The sequence below is a fragment of the Staurois parvus genome, unplaced genomic scaffold (genome assembly GCF_062004578.1).
Source record: "Staurois parvus isolate SC_StPar_1 unplaced genomic scaffold, SC_StPar_1.0 ptg000151l, whole genome shotgun sequence".
NCBI classification, from domain to species: domain Eukaryota; kingdom Metazoa; phylum Chordata; class Amphibia; order Anura; family Ranidae; genus Staurois; species Staurois parvus.
In genome coordinates this window covers 18,080,086-18,096,815 of record NW_028317947.1, presented here as the reverse complement: position 1 = coordinate 18,096,815, position 16,730 = coordinate 18,080,086, and the positions used below count along the sequence as shown (strand labels likewise).

General features: G+C 45.4%; 1 protein-coding gene across 1 annotated transcript; it reads left to right on the top strand.

Moving 5' to 3' along the window:
* The first annotated feature begins 816 nt into the window (after positions 1 to 816).
* On the top strand, positions 817 to 14,692 carry CCDC43 (coiled-coil domain containing 43). The gene is made up of 5 exons (XM_089674565.1): positions 817 to 1,006; positions 3,378 to 3,468; positions 5,909 to 6,044; positions 8,281 to 8,336; positions 14,103 to 14,692. Exons 1-5 carry the CDS (start codon positions 827 to 829, stop codon positions 14,288 to 14,290), a joined length of 651 nt encoding a protein of 216 aa, XP_089530691.1. The 5' UTR covers positions 817 to 826; the 3' UTR covers positions 14,291 to 14,692.
* The last annotated feature ends 2,038 nt before the right edge of the window (positions 14,693 to 16,730 follow it).

The window sequence follows — 16,730 nt, the reverse complement described above, 5'->3', positions numbered from 1 at the left end:
GACAATGGTGCCCCCCTCATATATACCTCCGGACAACGGTGCCCCCCGTTATCATATATACCTCCGGACAATGGTGCCCTCTCCCTCGTATATAGGACAGGGGCGCCCCCTCACACTCGTATATAGGACAGGGGCGCCCCCTCACACTCGTATATAGGACAGGGGCGCCCCCTCACACTCGTATATAGGACAGGGGCGCCCCCTCACACTCGTATATAGGACAGGGGCGCCCCCTCACACTCGTATATAGGACAGGGGCGCCCCCTCACACTCACATACATGATATGAGGCCGGAGTACCCCCTCACACTCACATACATGATATGAGGCCGGAGTACCCCCTCACACTCACATACATGATATGAGGCCGGAGTACCCCCTCACACTCACATACATGATATGAGGCCGGAGTACCCCCTCACACTCACATACATGATATGAGGCCGGAGTACCCCCTCACACTCACATACATGATATGAGGCCGGAGTATCCCCTCACACTCACATACATGATATGAGGCCGGAGTACCCCCTCACACTCACATACATGATATGAGGCTGGAGTATCCCCTCACACTCACATACATGATATGAGGCCGGAGTACCCCCTCACACACATGATATGAGGCCGGAGTACCCCCTCACACTCACCTTCCCTCCAGCACAGCACTCTCTCTCTCCCTCCTCTGACTGAATTTAAACTCGGCCACTCCCGCTCAGCCTGGAGGACGGGGAGCCGGAGAGGACAAAATAGCGTGCAGGGGCGGAGCGACATCAGCGTTAGTCCCCGCCCCTGTCCCGGGGAAGGAGCCCAGCCCGGCTGGAAAGATGGCGGCGCCCGGTGAGCAGGTGGCTGCCGGGGATTTTGGCTCTTGGCTGGACTGCCGGCTGGAGGCGCTGGGCATGGACCCGGAGGTGTACCCCGCCTACATCCAGGGGGTGCTGAGGGAGGAGGACAACCCGGAGGAGAGGGACGAGGCGCTCAGGGGGATCCTGGCTGCCTTCTTGGTAAGACGGGGGAGGACTACAGAGCCCAGCGTGTCCAGGTCATCCCTGGGAGGGGGTGTTCTACTAAAGAGGATCTGTCAGGATGGGAATTTGTCCTTGTCCCAGGTTCCTCCTGGGTCTGTAGTGTTCAGTAGTTAATCCACTGGGGGTAAGCATGCAGCCAGTGAAGTCTATAGAGTCCAATCTAGCAAGCTTGTTTCAGTGTAGATGGGTGACCTCTGAGCCTGCCTCTGTGGGGCCCATTCACTCCTTCCCTGTGCAGTGCATTGTGGGATTGCATGCGTCAGTACGCCATTTAACGGTGTCCCCAATGCATCGATGATGCCCCCTACATTGCAGCACGTGGTAAACCACCACCCTGCATCATGGTGTCCAGGGTTGGGGGAGGGGGGCGGGCATGTGTGCTTGATGATATATATCTAATTTTTTTTTATTATTTACAGCCCACATTAATGCAGACCCCCCCTTAATAAACTGCTAATGCTAGATTAATATACAGTTAGGTCCATATATATATATTTGGACACAGGAACAATGTTAGATTTTTTTCAGGTATTTACCAAAACATATTCAAGCAATAGTTCTATAATGGATACGGGCTGAAAGTGCACACTCTCAGGTTTAATTTGAGGGTATATACATCCAAATTGGAGGAAGGGTTAAAGAATTGCAGCTCTTAAGAGTAGCCACCCCCCTTGCCAAAAGTAATTGGACAATTGAATCAAAAGCTGTTTCATGGCCAGGTGTGGGCTACTCCTTCATTTCTTCATCAATTAAGCAGGTAAAAGGTCTGGAGTTGATTCTAAGATTCAAATCCATCATAGAGATAGCAGAAAAATTAGGAGTGGCCAAATCAACAGTTTGGTATATTGTGAGGAAAGACGAATGCACTGGTGAGCTTAGAAACATAAAAAGGCATGGATGTCCATGGAAGACAACAGTGGTGGATGATCGCAGGATCCTCTCTATGGTAAAGAAAAACCCATTCACAACATCCAGACAAGTGAAGGACACTCTCCAGGAGGTGGGCGTATCATTGTCAAAGTCTACAATCAAGAGAAGACTTCACGAGAGCAAATACAGAGGGTTCACCACAAGGTGCAAATCATTCGTAAGCCTGAAGAATAGAAAAAAACAGATTAGACTGCCAAAAAAACATCTAAAAAAGCCAGACCAGTTCTGGAAAAGCATTCTTGGACGGATGAAACTAAGATTAATCTGTACCAGAATGACGGGAAGAAAAGTGTGGAGAAGGCTTGGAACAGCTCATGATCCAACGCACACAACGTCATCTGTAAAACATGGTGGAGGCAGTGTGATGGCATGGGCATGCATGGCTTCCAGAGGGTCAAGGTTCCACTGTCCATGGGCACAGAGGGCCAACGTTCCACTGACCAGGGCCAACGTTCCACTGACCATGGGCACAGAGGAGCAATGCCTCACTGACCACGGGCACAGAGGGCCAATGTTCCACTGACCAGGGCCAATGTTCCACTGACCATGGGCACAAAGTGGCAATGTGCCACTGACCATGGGCACCGTCCCACTGACCACAGAGGGCCAATGTTTTACTGACCATGGGCACAGAGGGCCAATGTTTTACTGACCATGGGCACAGAGGGCCAATGTTTTACTGACCATGGGCACAGAGGGCCAATGTTTTACTGACCATGGGCACAGAGGGCCAATGTTTTACTGACCATGGGCACAGAGGGGCAATGTTTTACTGACCATGGGCACAGAGGGGCAATGTTTTACTGACCATGGGCACAGAGGGGCAATGTTTTACTGACCATGGGCACAGAGGGGCAATGTTTTACTGACCATGGGCATAGAGGGGCAATGTTCCTAATGCTGCAGATTTAAATGCCAGGGAGACAGCACAACATTAAAAGAATGTCAGTCTCAGTTAAATATGTATAAAAACTTGCAGGTAGTGCAGCAATTCGGCGTTCTTGTTTGTAGAAGCTTGCTGCTGTAGCAGATCCACTGCTGGCTGACCACGCTGGCTGAAGGCACGCTGAAAGCTCCGACAAGTGGCTAGGGAGGTAGTTGTGGCTTGTGACGTCAGCAGCTCATATGCGTGGGACCCGATGCTCGGCTGTAGGGCAGTAGTGGGGCGACTTGGCTCGCGTGCCAGAAGTGCGTTCCTGCTGCAGCATGCGTGTCATAGGTTCGCCACCATGGGGGTGGACTAATACCCCCGCTTTAACCAGTACAAATATATAAACCACTAGATTAATAGCAAAAAAATTATAAAAACAGAATGATTCACTTGCTCCAGGTGTAAAAAAAACAATGTTGATTGATAAACAAATGTACTAAAACATGGTGTGTTGTGTGTGTTGTTTTTGTTTTTTGTTGGTGATAGGAGGAAGATTCTATAGAAGATGTTTGTCTGGAAATTATTGCTAAGTGGAGTGAAGCACAGAAAATGGCATTGGCACAGGCAAAGCAAGAAGGTAACACTCTTGCTGTGGTTTTTTGTTTTTCCCTCCCTATAGGTTTGTTACAATTGAGTCAGTTCACAAAGGATATCACATGTGAGATTTTGGGTCATGTGACACATTTAACCCATATAACTCTTTCAGTGTTACCTATAACGCTACCACCTCCCCCTCACTCCCCCTCTCTGTTGGGGTCCCTCAAGGCTCTGTCCTTGGGCCCCTTCTCTTCTCCATCTACACCTCCTCCCTTGGCCAACTGATACACTCCCACGGCTTCAACTACCACCTCTATGTCGACGACACACAAATCTATCTCTCAACCCCCCACCTCACCCCCTCGGTCTCCGCCCGAATCACACACCTACTGAGCGACATATCAAACTGGATGTCGCTCCACTTCCTTAAACTGAACCTTTCCAAAACCGAGCTCCTAGTCTTCCCCCCAACCTGCACACCACCCCCCACTGACTTCTCCATCACGTCCAACAACGCCACCATCAAACCCACCCCGCAGGCCAGAGTACTTGGTGTCATTCTGGACTCCAACCTATCCTTCCAGCCCCAAGTCCAATCATTCACTAACTCATGCAGACTCCACCTCCGCAACATCGCCAAAATCCGCACGTTCCTAACCCCAGAAACCACTAAACAGCTCATCCACTCCCTCATCATATCACGACTTGACTACTGCAACTCCCTCCTCACTGGCCTGCCTCGCCGCTGGCTATCCCCGCTTCAGTCCATCCTGAATACGGCTGCCAGACTCATTCACCTTACCAACCGCTCCGTTTCCGTCACCCCCCTCTGCCAATCCCTCCACTGGCTTCCGATTGCACAACGGATCAAATTCAAAATCCTAACACTGATGTACAAAGCTGTCCACCATACTGCCCCGAACTACATCACCGACCTAATATCCAAATACCACCCAAAACGCACACTCCGCTCCTCACAAGACCTCCTTCTCTCTCTCTAGTTCCCTGGTCTCCTCCTCCCATGCCCGCCTCCAGGACTTCTCCAGGGTGTCACCCATCCTCTGGAACTCCCTGCCCCAACCAATCAGATTATCACCTACTCTCCTCTCCTTTAGGCGCACCCTGAAAACCCATCTCTTCAGGGAAGCCTACCCCACCCCCCGCTAACTTGCCGATCTCCTCCACTCTTCCTACCACGCCATCCCCCACAGCTATCTCCTCCTGTGCCACTATCCCCTCCCTCCTAGATTGTAAGCTCCAAGGAGCAGGGCCCTCGATCCCCTCATGTTTTGCATTGTATTGGTATTGTTCTGTCACATGTTCTGTCTCCCTTTGTAATGTACAGCGCTGAGCGAACTGTTGGCGCTTTATAAATACTGTATAATAATAATATAACACGCGATATGGAAAATGTCAATTTGCTGCAAGTTTATAAAATGCTGCATAAACGTGTCTGAAAGTCGATTCACCAAAAAAGTAAACATTTTAACTAAGAAGTGGACTATTGAAGCGCTATTTAACAAATGCATTAAATTGTCTGGTTGTCATTGAGCCGGCACTTTCTGGCATCCTTAACCACTGAATAGCTGGTTGTTAAGGAGCCAGCACCTGCCAGTTTCCTAAGAACCGGTGGAAAATCACCAGCCGGGACCTGGTGATCGACAGTTGAAGTTGCCAATGGCAGCGCAGGTAGGACGTGCGCACTCCCCCTATCCGGAAATGCTAAATCACGTGTGTATATATACAAGATTTTGCGCACCTGTGCCACCCTGTAGCAGTATATCTGCTATAGGGTGGCAGGGAAGCGGTTAAATACCACAAAATAAAGAAGTAATGGTATTTAAATGGAGAACTCCATCCAAAAGGGGAAGTTCCACTTTAAGGCCTCATCCCGTGCTCCCCGTTAAGGATTGGCACCTTTTGGGGAGCTAGTACCTGATTTTGACAGATACCTGCTCCCACTTCTGCTGTGATCAGAAGCAGAAGTGCTAACACCACACCAACCCCCCCTCAAAGGCACACTTCTTAATACACAGATAAAATATTAAAATGGAGCTTACCTATCTACTGGTGCAGTAATCCAGTGTGAAACTTTGCCTCTATGGAGGAGCTTCCTGTAGTTAAGACCGGTCACTGCTGTTCTCTCCTTGTGCAGGGTGACTGGTCTATTTTGCGCCCCCTCCTGTAGTGGGTGGAGCCTGATGGACCCCTCTCATAGCTCTCCTCTCAGCACAGGCGATGTACAGCTTGGTGATGGTGTTGCAGCTACATTTACAATGTAATACCTGGGTTTTTACAGGCTTTTGATGCACACAAAGTAACTAACTGTATAACCTGTGGCCATTGAGGAATATATGGAAATGTTTTTGCGCCGAGTTCCGCTGAAATGATGGATTAATGAATACCAAGCGACATTAATTTGTGTATTATTTCTACTTGGAGTTCAGCTGTAATGACAAAGATTTTGTCTTTTCCTCTAGATGAGGTGGAAGCTCTTGCCAGCATGATAGAGAAGCAGGCACAGATTGTGGTCAAGCCCAAAGAGGTGTCAGAGGGGGAGCAGCAAAGAAAAGCCGCCCTGCTGGCCCAGTACGCCAATGTGACCGATGACGAGGAATATCCTTTACGTTTATGGTTTGTGTAATTGGTGATTTGTATAGTACTGCTTGGACCTTGAAGAAGGGGACACTCCCCTAAAGCTTGTCCTCAAAATTGTATGTTAGTGCAAATAAAAAAAGTATCATGGACAGTACTCAATTGTAATTGCCAGGAACTGGTATTATTCTTTTACCTCCATCGCTGTATGGCACTGGGGAAGGGGGGTCCCACACATGCTTGCTGCAGCCGACTGGCAGATGGAAGCGACCCAATAGCTTCCCCACACCCCTGTAAGTGCCAGTGCAATCTGCACTCTATTAACTTCATTGGACCCCTAATGGCTCATTAAAGAGAACCTGTCACACAAAAAAAATCATCAGAAGGGACTTTTTGTCCCCTATGTGACGAAGTTTAGTGGGAAAAAAATAAAAAAAACACTTAAAATAAAGTTACACCCAAGTATGCAAACCCCCCCCCCCCCCCCCCCTCCCACATACACGCAAGTACAAATATAAATGCATGCACTGAGGGTGCCAATGCAAATAAAAATTGATTGCGATACACGTCACATGTCGCAGCACATGCTGGAGTGAGAGCAGTGATTCTAGACCCATTACTCATGGCTAACTCTGAACTTATGACCTGTAGGGGCGTTTAAAAGCTTTGCCTTTTAAAAACTGTAGGGTATTGAACTTTGTCTCTGGTTCACGGGCGCACATCATTTTAAGCCTTGACATTTTGGGTATTTGGCACAACCTCTTCTATATTTCTATAGTCCTCCACAAATTCATCAATGCAATGAACCGCATATATTGTGTATAAAGCGGGATTCCCTGCTCACAGCAGAATTAAAACAAAATTCAGGTCCTTTGGTCTGGTATGGAATTTAATGGGAACCCCACGCTAGAAAATGGCGCCCCCCCAAAAAAAAAAAAAATCTATATCAGACCCTTATCCAAGAATGCTGCCTGGCAGGCCAGAAAAGGGGAGGTGACACATGCCTTTAACATGGCAAAACATTTTGTCCTCATGTTGATGGTGGGGAAGAGGCCTCATGTTGATGAGGCCTCTTCCGCACCACCCTGGCCCAGTGGTTGTGAAGGTGCGAAGGGTAGCTTTTTGGAATCTGAAAGACCCCTTTAAGAAAAGGGCGTTCAAACCCCCCAATGTGAGTATGGGGTACATGGTAGCCCTACTCAGTCACCAAAAAAAGTCAATCGTAAATAAACAAGAGTTTTTATAAGAAAAAAATGGCGCAATAAAACACACCCCCCCCCCCCCCTCCTTAATGTAAATATCATCACCCACAATCTATGGTGGCTGCCCACCCACAGGGAAAAAAAACCTGACAAACACACCTGTTGCTTGACTCTTGGCGAATGACAGTTGCTAAGTAAATAAGGGAGTGCGGTTACCCCGTGAAGTCACTGAGTGACCCCACCCCCATGATGGCACTTGGAGAACCCGCCCCATGACGCAATAGGGGCAGGGTCATCCAGCTTCATCGCCTATAATGACACGCGCTGCCCCGTGAGACCCTGCGCTTTGACATCATAGGGGCAGGGTGCCGGCTCCTTAATAACCGATAGCTCATCCCTGCAGTGGATAGCAGGAATGAGTAGCAGTAGTAAAAAAATCACATTAAAAACGTATCCAAATTGCATTGAAAATCAGACTAAAATCGCACTGCACTATTGTGAACCTAGCCTAAATCCTGTGCAGTACGTATTATCAGCCCTGCCTAGATCTGTTCTGACTACAGAATACCTCCCCTCTGGCCATCCTCAAATCATATGGGAGAGGTGTTCTGTAGTCCAGGGCAGGGCCCATAACGCTGGTTGAGATTTCAGTGCAGAGAAATGGTCTTCAGCTCCAAGAAATGAGAAGTACTCTGGATTTCTGGCAGATCAATGGGCATTTTTCTGTGTTTTCAGTGCTTTTAGAGGCAATACATAGGGAAGTGCAGATATGTATTCAGCGTGGTGTTCAGGGGCGGACTGACAACTCATGGGGTCCCCGGGCAATAGGGGATTATGGGGCCCGTGTCCTTGCCCAAACTCAAAAAAGCTTATGAAAAAGGTACCAGGGGCATCTCATGGGGCCCCGAACTGACCCCGGGCCCTCGGGCAGTGCCCGAGTTTCCAAATGGTCAGTCCGCCCATGGTGGTGTTTGTTTTTCCCCTTAAATACACTTGATTCGCACTATCATTCTAATACAAGTTTTTTCAGACTTGATTTCCTTAATTATGGTTACTGAAAATGAGGTTGAAGAAGTGACTAGTTCCGTGGGAGCCCAGAACTCTGAAAAATGTATCCTTTCTGTTCCAGAAATGACTTGGAAATACATCGGCGAGCATTTTAGTTTGATCAACCTTGTACATGTTTTTAAGAAGCATATTCACTAAAATGGCCAAATCCATTGAAAAGACCCTTAGTGCCTATTATGTATTCTTTTACAAAGTAGAAGGCAAATGCTGCATTTATCACATGATGAAAGTTTATTATTAGAAGTCTCAGGCTGGAGGTCTAACCTAATCTTCCATAGCTTGTCTCCTTTAAGCCCCGGTTCACATGTGTGCGGGCCGTGTTTTTGCACGAACACGAGCCCATTCATTTGAATGGACTCCCGTGCTCCGTGGCATGCAGGGAAGAAGTCCCTGTGCTTCTTCTGAAAACGCAGCCCGCACAGGAACCTCGGTTCCCAGTATGGTTGTGATTTCCTGTGTGGGCGGCGTGCCATTAGAATTAATGGCACCCGCCTGCGGGTCCACATTTCTCTGTGCGGCTGCATGGATTTTCATGCGGATCCGCAGCGGCACCATCCGCACAAATGTGAACCAAGCCTAGGTTTTTAGGTTGCAATGGTAACATTAGCCAAGTTTAGTATTTTTTTAATTATTTCAGGTACTTATATAGCGCCGTCAATTTATGCAGTGCTTTACATACATATTGTACATTCACATCAGTCCCTAACCCTCATGGGGCGTACAATCTTAAGTCCCTAATGTACATTCATACATGCACATACTAGGGCCAATTTAGACAGGAGCCAATTAACCTACCTGCTTGTCTTTGGAGTGTGGGAGGAAACTGGAGTACCCGGAGGAAACACACGCAGGCACAGGGAGAACATGCAAACTCCAGGCAGGTGGTGCTGTGGTTGGGATTTGAAACAACGACCCTAGTACTGCCATGTGGAAGTGCTAACCATTTAGCCACTTGGCATTTGTGAGAAGCTCCTGAGTGGAAGTCCGAGGGAAAATGATGGGATGATGCTCTTGCCTTGCTTCTCGTTTGTCCCTCCATCTCAGTGCTCTGAGAAGTCCACAGAGGCAGACAGAAGAGCTACAGTTTCCACGTCTGTATCCTCTACAACTTGTTTACAGAGGCATTTTGCTTGCATCAGAGGCATTTTTTTTTTTCTCCAAATTAGTTCAAGTGAACGCAAAAGCAGTTTAAAAGGAAGTGTCAGCAGCACCTGTGAAGGATCTTGTTTGCAAGCTGAATGCACCTGAAACCATGCTGCGTTTGTCCATCTACTCAACCCCCTATTCTGCCATAGTAACCTGCATGCGTGTTACATGTGACTAAGGCTGCTTCCACACTGATCTGTCTTTCTTCTGTGTTAAAAAAAAAAAAAAAAGCAGAAAAGTGTGTGACCATGTTTTCCTATGCAGCCATTGACACTGATCCGTTGCGGGTCAGGTGCGTTTTTAAAAATCCTGCTTGCTGCATTTAAAAAAAAAAAAAAAGCCTCCCTATTTGAAATCAACGGAAAACGCACCCCCATTACGTTTGAGTCACTTGTCTTGCTAAAAACACACTGCAAAAATGCATATGCCTTTTGCCGGGGATCAATATGAAAGTAGCCTTAGAAAGTGATTTTTTTTTTTTTTTTCCCAAAAAAGTATTTAATGAGGTAAAAGGCATATCAGGTCATATACAGATACGGAGCACAGTCCGTGTATATACATCTGGCCTATTCTCCCGTTACGCAGACGGGTAATCAGATAATAATTTGAAATGTGAATCGTACTGAAGCAAAATAACACATTATAATAGGTGAACGATATACACCAGGAAAGTGTTGATTATAAATGGTAATCTAGATAAATATGATGGATGCAGATCTATGGAGTAGAAAGTGCTCAGATAATAGGACAATGGAGCATAGGGCAGCGATATCATCTAAATGCGTGCATATCGTATGAGTCCGTATCCAGGGAATGTAAGTTTCTATTTATAGATATAGTCAGTTGTGTAAGAGAAAGGTGTGAAACAAAGAAAGAAAAGAGAAGGGCGCATCAGATGAAAAGAGATAGAAAATGTAATGTCTTAGAGGGGAGGGAGAGAAAAAAAAAAAAAAAGGGGGAGGGGGGTCAAGTATTAGGTAATGGCTGTTAAACCAATCATATTGTGATATATTAGTCAAACTAACGTATATTATTCCTTTGATTTAATATACAGTCTGGTTAGTCTCAATCCATGTAGCAATTCTGGGCGTGAGAGCTTTAAATGTTGTTCGTGCCCCTAAATCTCGTCTCAGTTATTCATAGAAAGATGATAGATATTGGTGGTTTGAAAATGTTTCCAACAAGCCCAAGTCTTCCTGAATCTCTCGGGGTGCTCCCTTGCCACTGAAATCAGTTCCTCCATCTCCGCAATCCTGATGACCCTCTGAAACCACTCTCGCACAGTGGGAACATGTTCTGATCGCCAGTGGACAGGAATACACTATTTCGCCGCGTTTATCATATGTAGGGCAAGAGACTTGCGATACGTCCGAAAAGGAAGTGAGGAGTGGTGGAGTAAAAATTGTGCTGGGGTGAAGTCTAGGGTGTACGTGGTAACTTGCGAGACTAGGTCTCGCACTTTTCTCCAGAAGGGCTGCAGTAGGGGACAATCCCACCATATATGTAGGAGTGTACCCGTTGCCTGTCGACATCTCCAGCACAAATCCGAAACGTTAGGATCAAATTTATGCAGCAGGGATGGAACTCTGTACCATCTAGAATATAATTGCTTTAGAAAGTGATTTTATGTTGTAACCCTTACCATACAGGATTGTCTGACTATGCATATGCAACTAGCTCTGTGTATGGTGGATACTAGTTGGTGTAGCCTGCATGCTTCACAACTGTTCATGCGCCACCATTAGTTATATTGGGAGCATGTATACAATTGCCAAGTAGAATAGGTAGCAGGGCACGCCGGTGGAAAGTACTGTGAATGAATAGCAGCCAGAGGTAGATATGTAGGAAAACTGGTGCTGAGCAGCACTTCTGAAGAGTGGGTAGGGTCTTGAAGAAGGAGCTCTTCGGATGCTCCGAAACACGTCACTGCTCAATGCTGACGTCCCTTCCGGTCCGTGGACAGCATGCGTTCCATCGGTCCGGATAGAGCAGCGGCCATCTTTTGACATCTCTTCTCAAGCTTCCCCTGCAGCTGCTGGCTGGCACAGCAGCTCCAATACTTTGAGGAAATGCCCTGCAATTGACGGATTACTTATGAGCCTTTTGTACTGTAAGTGTTTTTAACCGCTTTTATTAAAAATTGGTCTTGGAATACTGTCCTTAGAAGCGCCTTCCTGTTTCATACAGTTGCCAAGGTAAAAGGAATATGGCCAGAAGTAGAGGGCTTTGGTTTTCTTGGTGTTGTAGTCATGTACTTTTTAGGCTTCATACATACGGGACACTTCTAAACGATGGAAACTGCTGGAAAACAGGTTAAAAACGTCTGTTGAGCCACGTTTGCATACCGCGTTTATGAGCGTTTGCATTTAAAGATAACCTTAGGAGACCTTCCAGAATGCACTGAAAAACAGTAAAAAATTATTTCACACATTTTGAGAGAAATATAGAAGCAGAGAGAGCAGTATTTGTTGAGATTAGCTGTGGTTTTTTTGTGCTGTTTGGATGTGTTCCAGCTCATTTCTGTGCAGAAATTATTGCAGCAGTGTCTAACATATTTTCTTTCATGCAAAACCTCAAAGTATGGTGTACCAGGTCCGTTTTGAGTACCGGGAAAATGCTTTGCATGCATTTTTCATAATGAAAAGGGGCTCTGGACAGCATTTGGAAATAAATGTTAAAATAAATTTTCCAAACTTTTATAAATGCGGTTAGCCACGTTTCCAAGCGTTTTGAAATGCTGATAAAATCTACTCCTGAACGTAAGTTTGGTATTAAAAAAAATGACTGTAAACTCAACTGCCTGTAAATGACAAAGTGTACAAGGACACATCGCAAAACATTAGGGAGACTTCAGGGGCTGCTGAAAAGAAAAAAAAAAACTGCAGAAAAGCTAAATGAGTTTATCAGCTGCAGTGTACATGGAGCCTTAGTGTGAAGGTCCTAATCCAGTTGTTTTTTGCTAGACAATCTCATATATATGAGTTACCTGCTGGCTGAGGCTTACCTGGGGAAATAATTATGAAAATATAACATGGCTGAAACCTAACTGGCTTTCCTGATAAAACTGGACCTGAAGGTTTCTGTAAACGCAGTTTTTGACCTCTATTGGCAGCTTCAGGTGAGAAGTTTTCAGAGCTGTTAAAACAAGAACAGGGCATCAACCGATATAAAAGCTCTTTTTACATTTTTATTTTTTGGTCTGTGTTGTGTGCGTTTCAGAAGTTTTCCTGTCTGTTTTATTGCAGTTTTAGTAATCTAGAAGTGAAAGCATAGAAAACTAGGATATTTCTACTCACCGTAAAATCCTTTTCTAGGAGTGTATTGAGGGATACTGAAAGCCGTTCATCTTTCGGCTATACAAGATTTAAACACTATTATTATTATACAGGATTTATATAGCGCCAACAGTTTGCGCAGCGCTTTACAATATAACGGGAGACAATACAATTACAATACATTTCAGTACAGAAGGAATAGTAGGGCCCGGCTCGTGGAGCTTACAATCTAAAGGAAGGGGGAGGTGATACAAAAGGTGATAGCTGCGGGGGATGATCTGGTGGAGGTGATTCAAGTACAGTTCTTAGGTGGAGGTGGGGTAGGCTTCCCTGAAAAGAAGTGAGTTTTCAAAGATCGCCGAAAGGCAGACAGGGTGGGGGCTGACCGGACATGCTGTGGTAGGGAGTTCCAGAGGATGGAAGAGGCTCTGGAGAAGTCCTGGAGGCGAGTGTGGGAGGAGGTGATGAGGGAGCTTGAGAGGATATCATGGGAGGAGCGGAGTGGGCGATATGGGTTCAATTAACGACCATGGTGTCTCCTGCATGTTCTCCCTGTGCTTGCGTGGGTTTCCTCCGGGTACTCCGGTTTCCTCCCACACACCAAAGACATGCTGGTAGGTGAATTGGCTCCAGTCTAAATTGTCCCTAGTATGTGTATGTATGAATGTGAGTTAGGGACCTTAGATTGTACGCCCCTTGAGGGTTAGGGGCTGATGTGAATGTACAATATATATATGTGTAAAGCGCTGCGTAAACTGACAGCACTATATAAGTACCTGAAATAATATCTGTGGATGAGGTTGGTGATGTAGCTAGGGGAAGTGTTGTGGATGGCTTTGTAAGCTGTAGGCCAATTCAGAATCCTCTCTTCTACTACCAGTATATCTCAGCTTTGCAAAGCCATACTGCAGGCATGATAATAAAATACAAGGCGTTCTGTGAATGCAAAAGGAGAGAGGAAAGGGAGGGTAAATGACAGAATTGCTTTCCTTTATGGGAGCTGCAGTGCAAAAAGTACAGCTGTAGCTTTGGATCGTGGGGAAAGTACCTTCATGCTGAGGCTTTGCCGAAGGTTTTGCAGGCTTTTTACCCCACAGCTTGCAGGTGGGTTCCATGTGACTCTTTCCTGTGCAGGAGCAGTAGTGGGGAGATGGTGGCAGAGTGAGTGCTACATTCCTCTACCCAGAGGATGATGTCGGTAATGTTAACTTGTTCTGTAGTAGGAGCTAGCAGGAATTTAAAAAAAAAAAATGGCTAACAAATAAGGTCTTTTAACAGCAGGTAGGACGCTTGTCTACATAAACCTCTAGATCTGTTGTTTTTGCCTTTTCTGAAGTTTTGTTTTCTGTACAAGAAACCTTTTTATTGAGCCTTTAACTAGTGTCCAGCATTATTCAAGAACACCAATTTAGAAGACATAGTCAACGCAAGGAAGCAGGAACGTGATGCAATGCGGGAGGCTTCCAGCAAGAAAAAAGAACAAGATAAACAGCAACGGGAGAAGGACAAACAAGCCAAAGTGGACCGCAAGGATAAGGAGAAGAAACGCACACAAAAAGGAGAACGCAAACGATAAGGTGGCTTTGCTACAGACTTTGTTACGGGCGGGTTGGGTGGCTGCAGAATTGGACACAACCTCTACAGCAGTATTCTGCTAGGGAGTCTCAGATCTGAGTTTCTCTCACCTCTGGTGGATCTTGTTGCTGAACATTTTAATAACTGAAGTTGCCAAATTCCACTTTACACATGAATAAAGGAGCAACCTAGGAAGAACCAGTCAGGGGAAAGATGATTACAAAATGTACTAATGAGATCAAAATAATGTTGTGGTCTTCTACAGGACCAGCCTCGAACATGAACAGTAGGTCTCCATCCATAGAGGGTTGACATGCTCAATCATAGGGCTCCTTTTTTTCTGCACTGACAATATATTTATACATTTGTAAATTATCAAATAAAACACTGCCCTGAACACTGACCATTGTGCTGGGTCTAAATGTCTTTTTGTGGGAATGGAGGGTGGATCCTGCCTCAAGTGCAGCTGTGACATATTTGTTAAATGTAGTTTTACATATTCTTAAGCAGTAAATAAGCTGTAGCTGCAGGCACTGTGGAGAAATTCATCCTCAAAATTCACAGTAGCACTGGAGTTCATCTCCAGGTTAGCTTAAACCCACCCATGGTGCTGTGATTCAGCATCTGAGCAAACCCTCCTCACTCTTCCTGGCAGTGACTTGGCTCACCCTGCTCTCCCTCCCAATAATAACTCTACAGCAGAACTAAACCGTCCTATCCTTTTCAGTCAAGGAAGCTGTCATCTTAGCCTCTGTTTGATCTGCAGCTGCCAGAATTCTGCACATGTTCAGTGACACCAGCCAGCTGAGTTAGGCCTTGTTCACACCATGGTGCAGAGACATCGGTTTTTCTGCTAGGGCACAACAAAATCAATAGTTTTCTATGTTCCCTCTTCAAAGCACATCACTAATATCATGTGCAGATTTTTTTTCTGCGCAGGAATCTGCAACATGTATAAAACTCATTGCCGCATCCATATAAACTGATGTCTTTGCAAGTGAAATCTGCACATCAGTTTTTCTGCACATATGTGAATGAGACCTAAAAGCAATGTGACAGTTGGCATTCCCCACATGATGGGAAGGTAACTTTTTTTCGAGCAAGTGCTAGGAGGGTGAAGCAGAGCTGCTTAACCACTTGCTGTCCACCCACAGTACATGTATTGCAGACGGCAGCCCCAGACTAAGTGATGTAACAGTACATCATTCAGCATATGCGTATTGGGACACGCAGTGTCATGGTGTTCTGTACCTGCCTGCGAACGTGGGATCACTATGACCAATCGTAGTGATTACACGTACGCAAAATGGTCATGAATGGCTTCCATTGATGGCAGCATGCTTACTGTTGATTGGCCCACAGCTATCCCATGGTGCCTGTACCATGCGATTAGCTGTAGCCAATCACAGTAGTAAGCAAGCTGTCGTGAATGAAAGCCAGTCAGGGAATAGATTTTTAAAAAATTTACTAATGAGATCAAAATAATGTGATTTTCTACAGGACCAGCCTGGAACATGAACAGTAGGCCTCCATCCATAGAGGGTTGACCTGCTTAATCATAGGGCTTTTTTTTTCTTCTGCACTGACAATATTTATAAATTATCAAATAAAACACTGACCATTGTGCTGGGTCTAAATGTCTTTGTTTTGAGGGAATGGAGGGTGGATCCTGCCTCAAGTGCAGCTGTGACATTTTGTTAATAATGTAGTTTTACATATACTTAGACTGGCCATACATTATATAATTTTCTTTAGATTTACCAAAAACCATATAATAGGTCAAACCTAACACTTTCAATTGTATCCAATTAGGCAGGCTCTTGCACTACATAGTTGAAGGTAAATCTAAAGCAAATTGGACAGAAAATTGTATAGTGTATGGCCAGCTTTAAGCAGTAAATAAATTGCTGTAGCTGCAGGCACTGTGGAGAAATTCATCCTCAAAATTCATGACAGTTAAGACTATTGCTTATAACAGTGATCATAACTGTTATACGCAATAACAATGCAGAAAAAAAAAACAAATCCCTGGTGACCCTGAATTACAGTATTTTTTTTTTCTTTACAAAGTTAAAAAATGTAAATACTTTTTTTTTTTTTTAACATACTATCACCAGTCCAGTCCCTGATCACCACCACATCAGTTACATGATGCTGCTGCACTACCCTGGTGACAGCATGTAAGAAAAAAAAAAAAAAAGTATTTAACAAAATATTACAACTCACCAAGCCGCTTACTAAATACCCTGGAGTGTCTGCTTTCCAAAAAGGTTTTTTTTTTGGGGGGGGGGGGGGGGGTGTTTTTACAATCCTAGCATTTTAGGGCCTCAAGAAATGAGAGGCCATCAGTGCATTAGCACTGATATATTTTCAAACTTTCACACAGACTAAATATGAGGGGCGTTCAAAGTCAAACTGGGACTCTGAGTTTATATAATAAA

What these genes read in the sequence shown, in the direction of transcription:
- CCDC43 (XM_089674565.1), top strand. Translation starts at nt 827, where the DNA reads ATGGCGGCGCCCGGTGAGCAGGTGGCTGCCGGGGATTTTGGCTCTTGG. An exon ending in GGATCCTGGCTGCCTTCTTG is followed by an intron (nt 1,007 to 3,377) that starts GTAAGACGGGGG and finishes TGTTGGTGATAG; the next exon opens with GAGGAAGATTCTATAGAAGA. An exon ending in AGCCCAGAACTCTGAAAAAT is followed by an intron (nt 8,337 to 14,102) that starts GTATCCTTTCTG and finishes ACTAGTGTCCAG; the next exon opens with CATTATTCAAGAACACCAAT.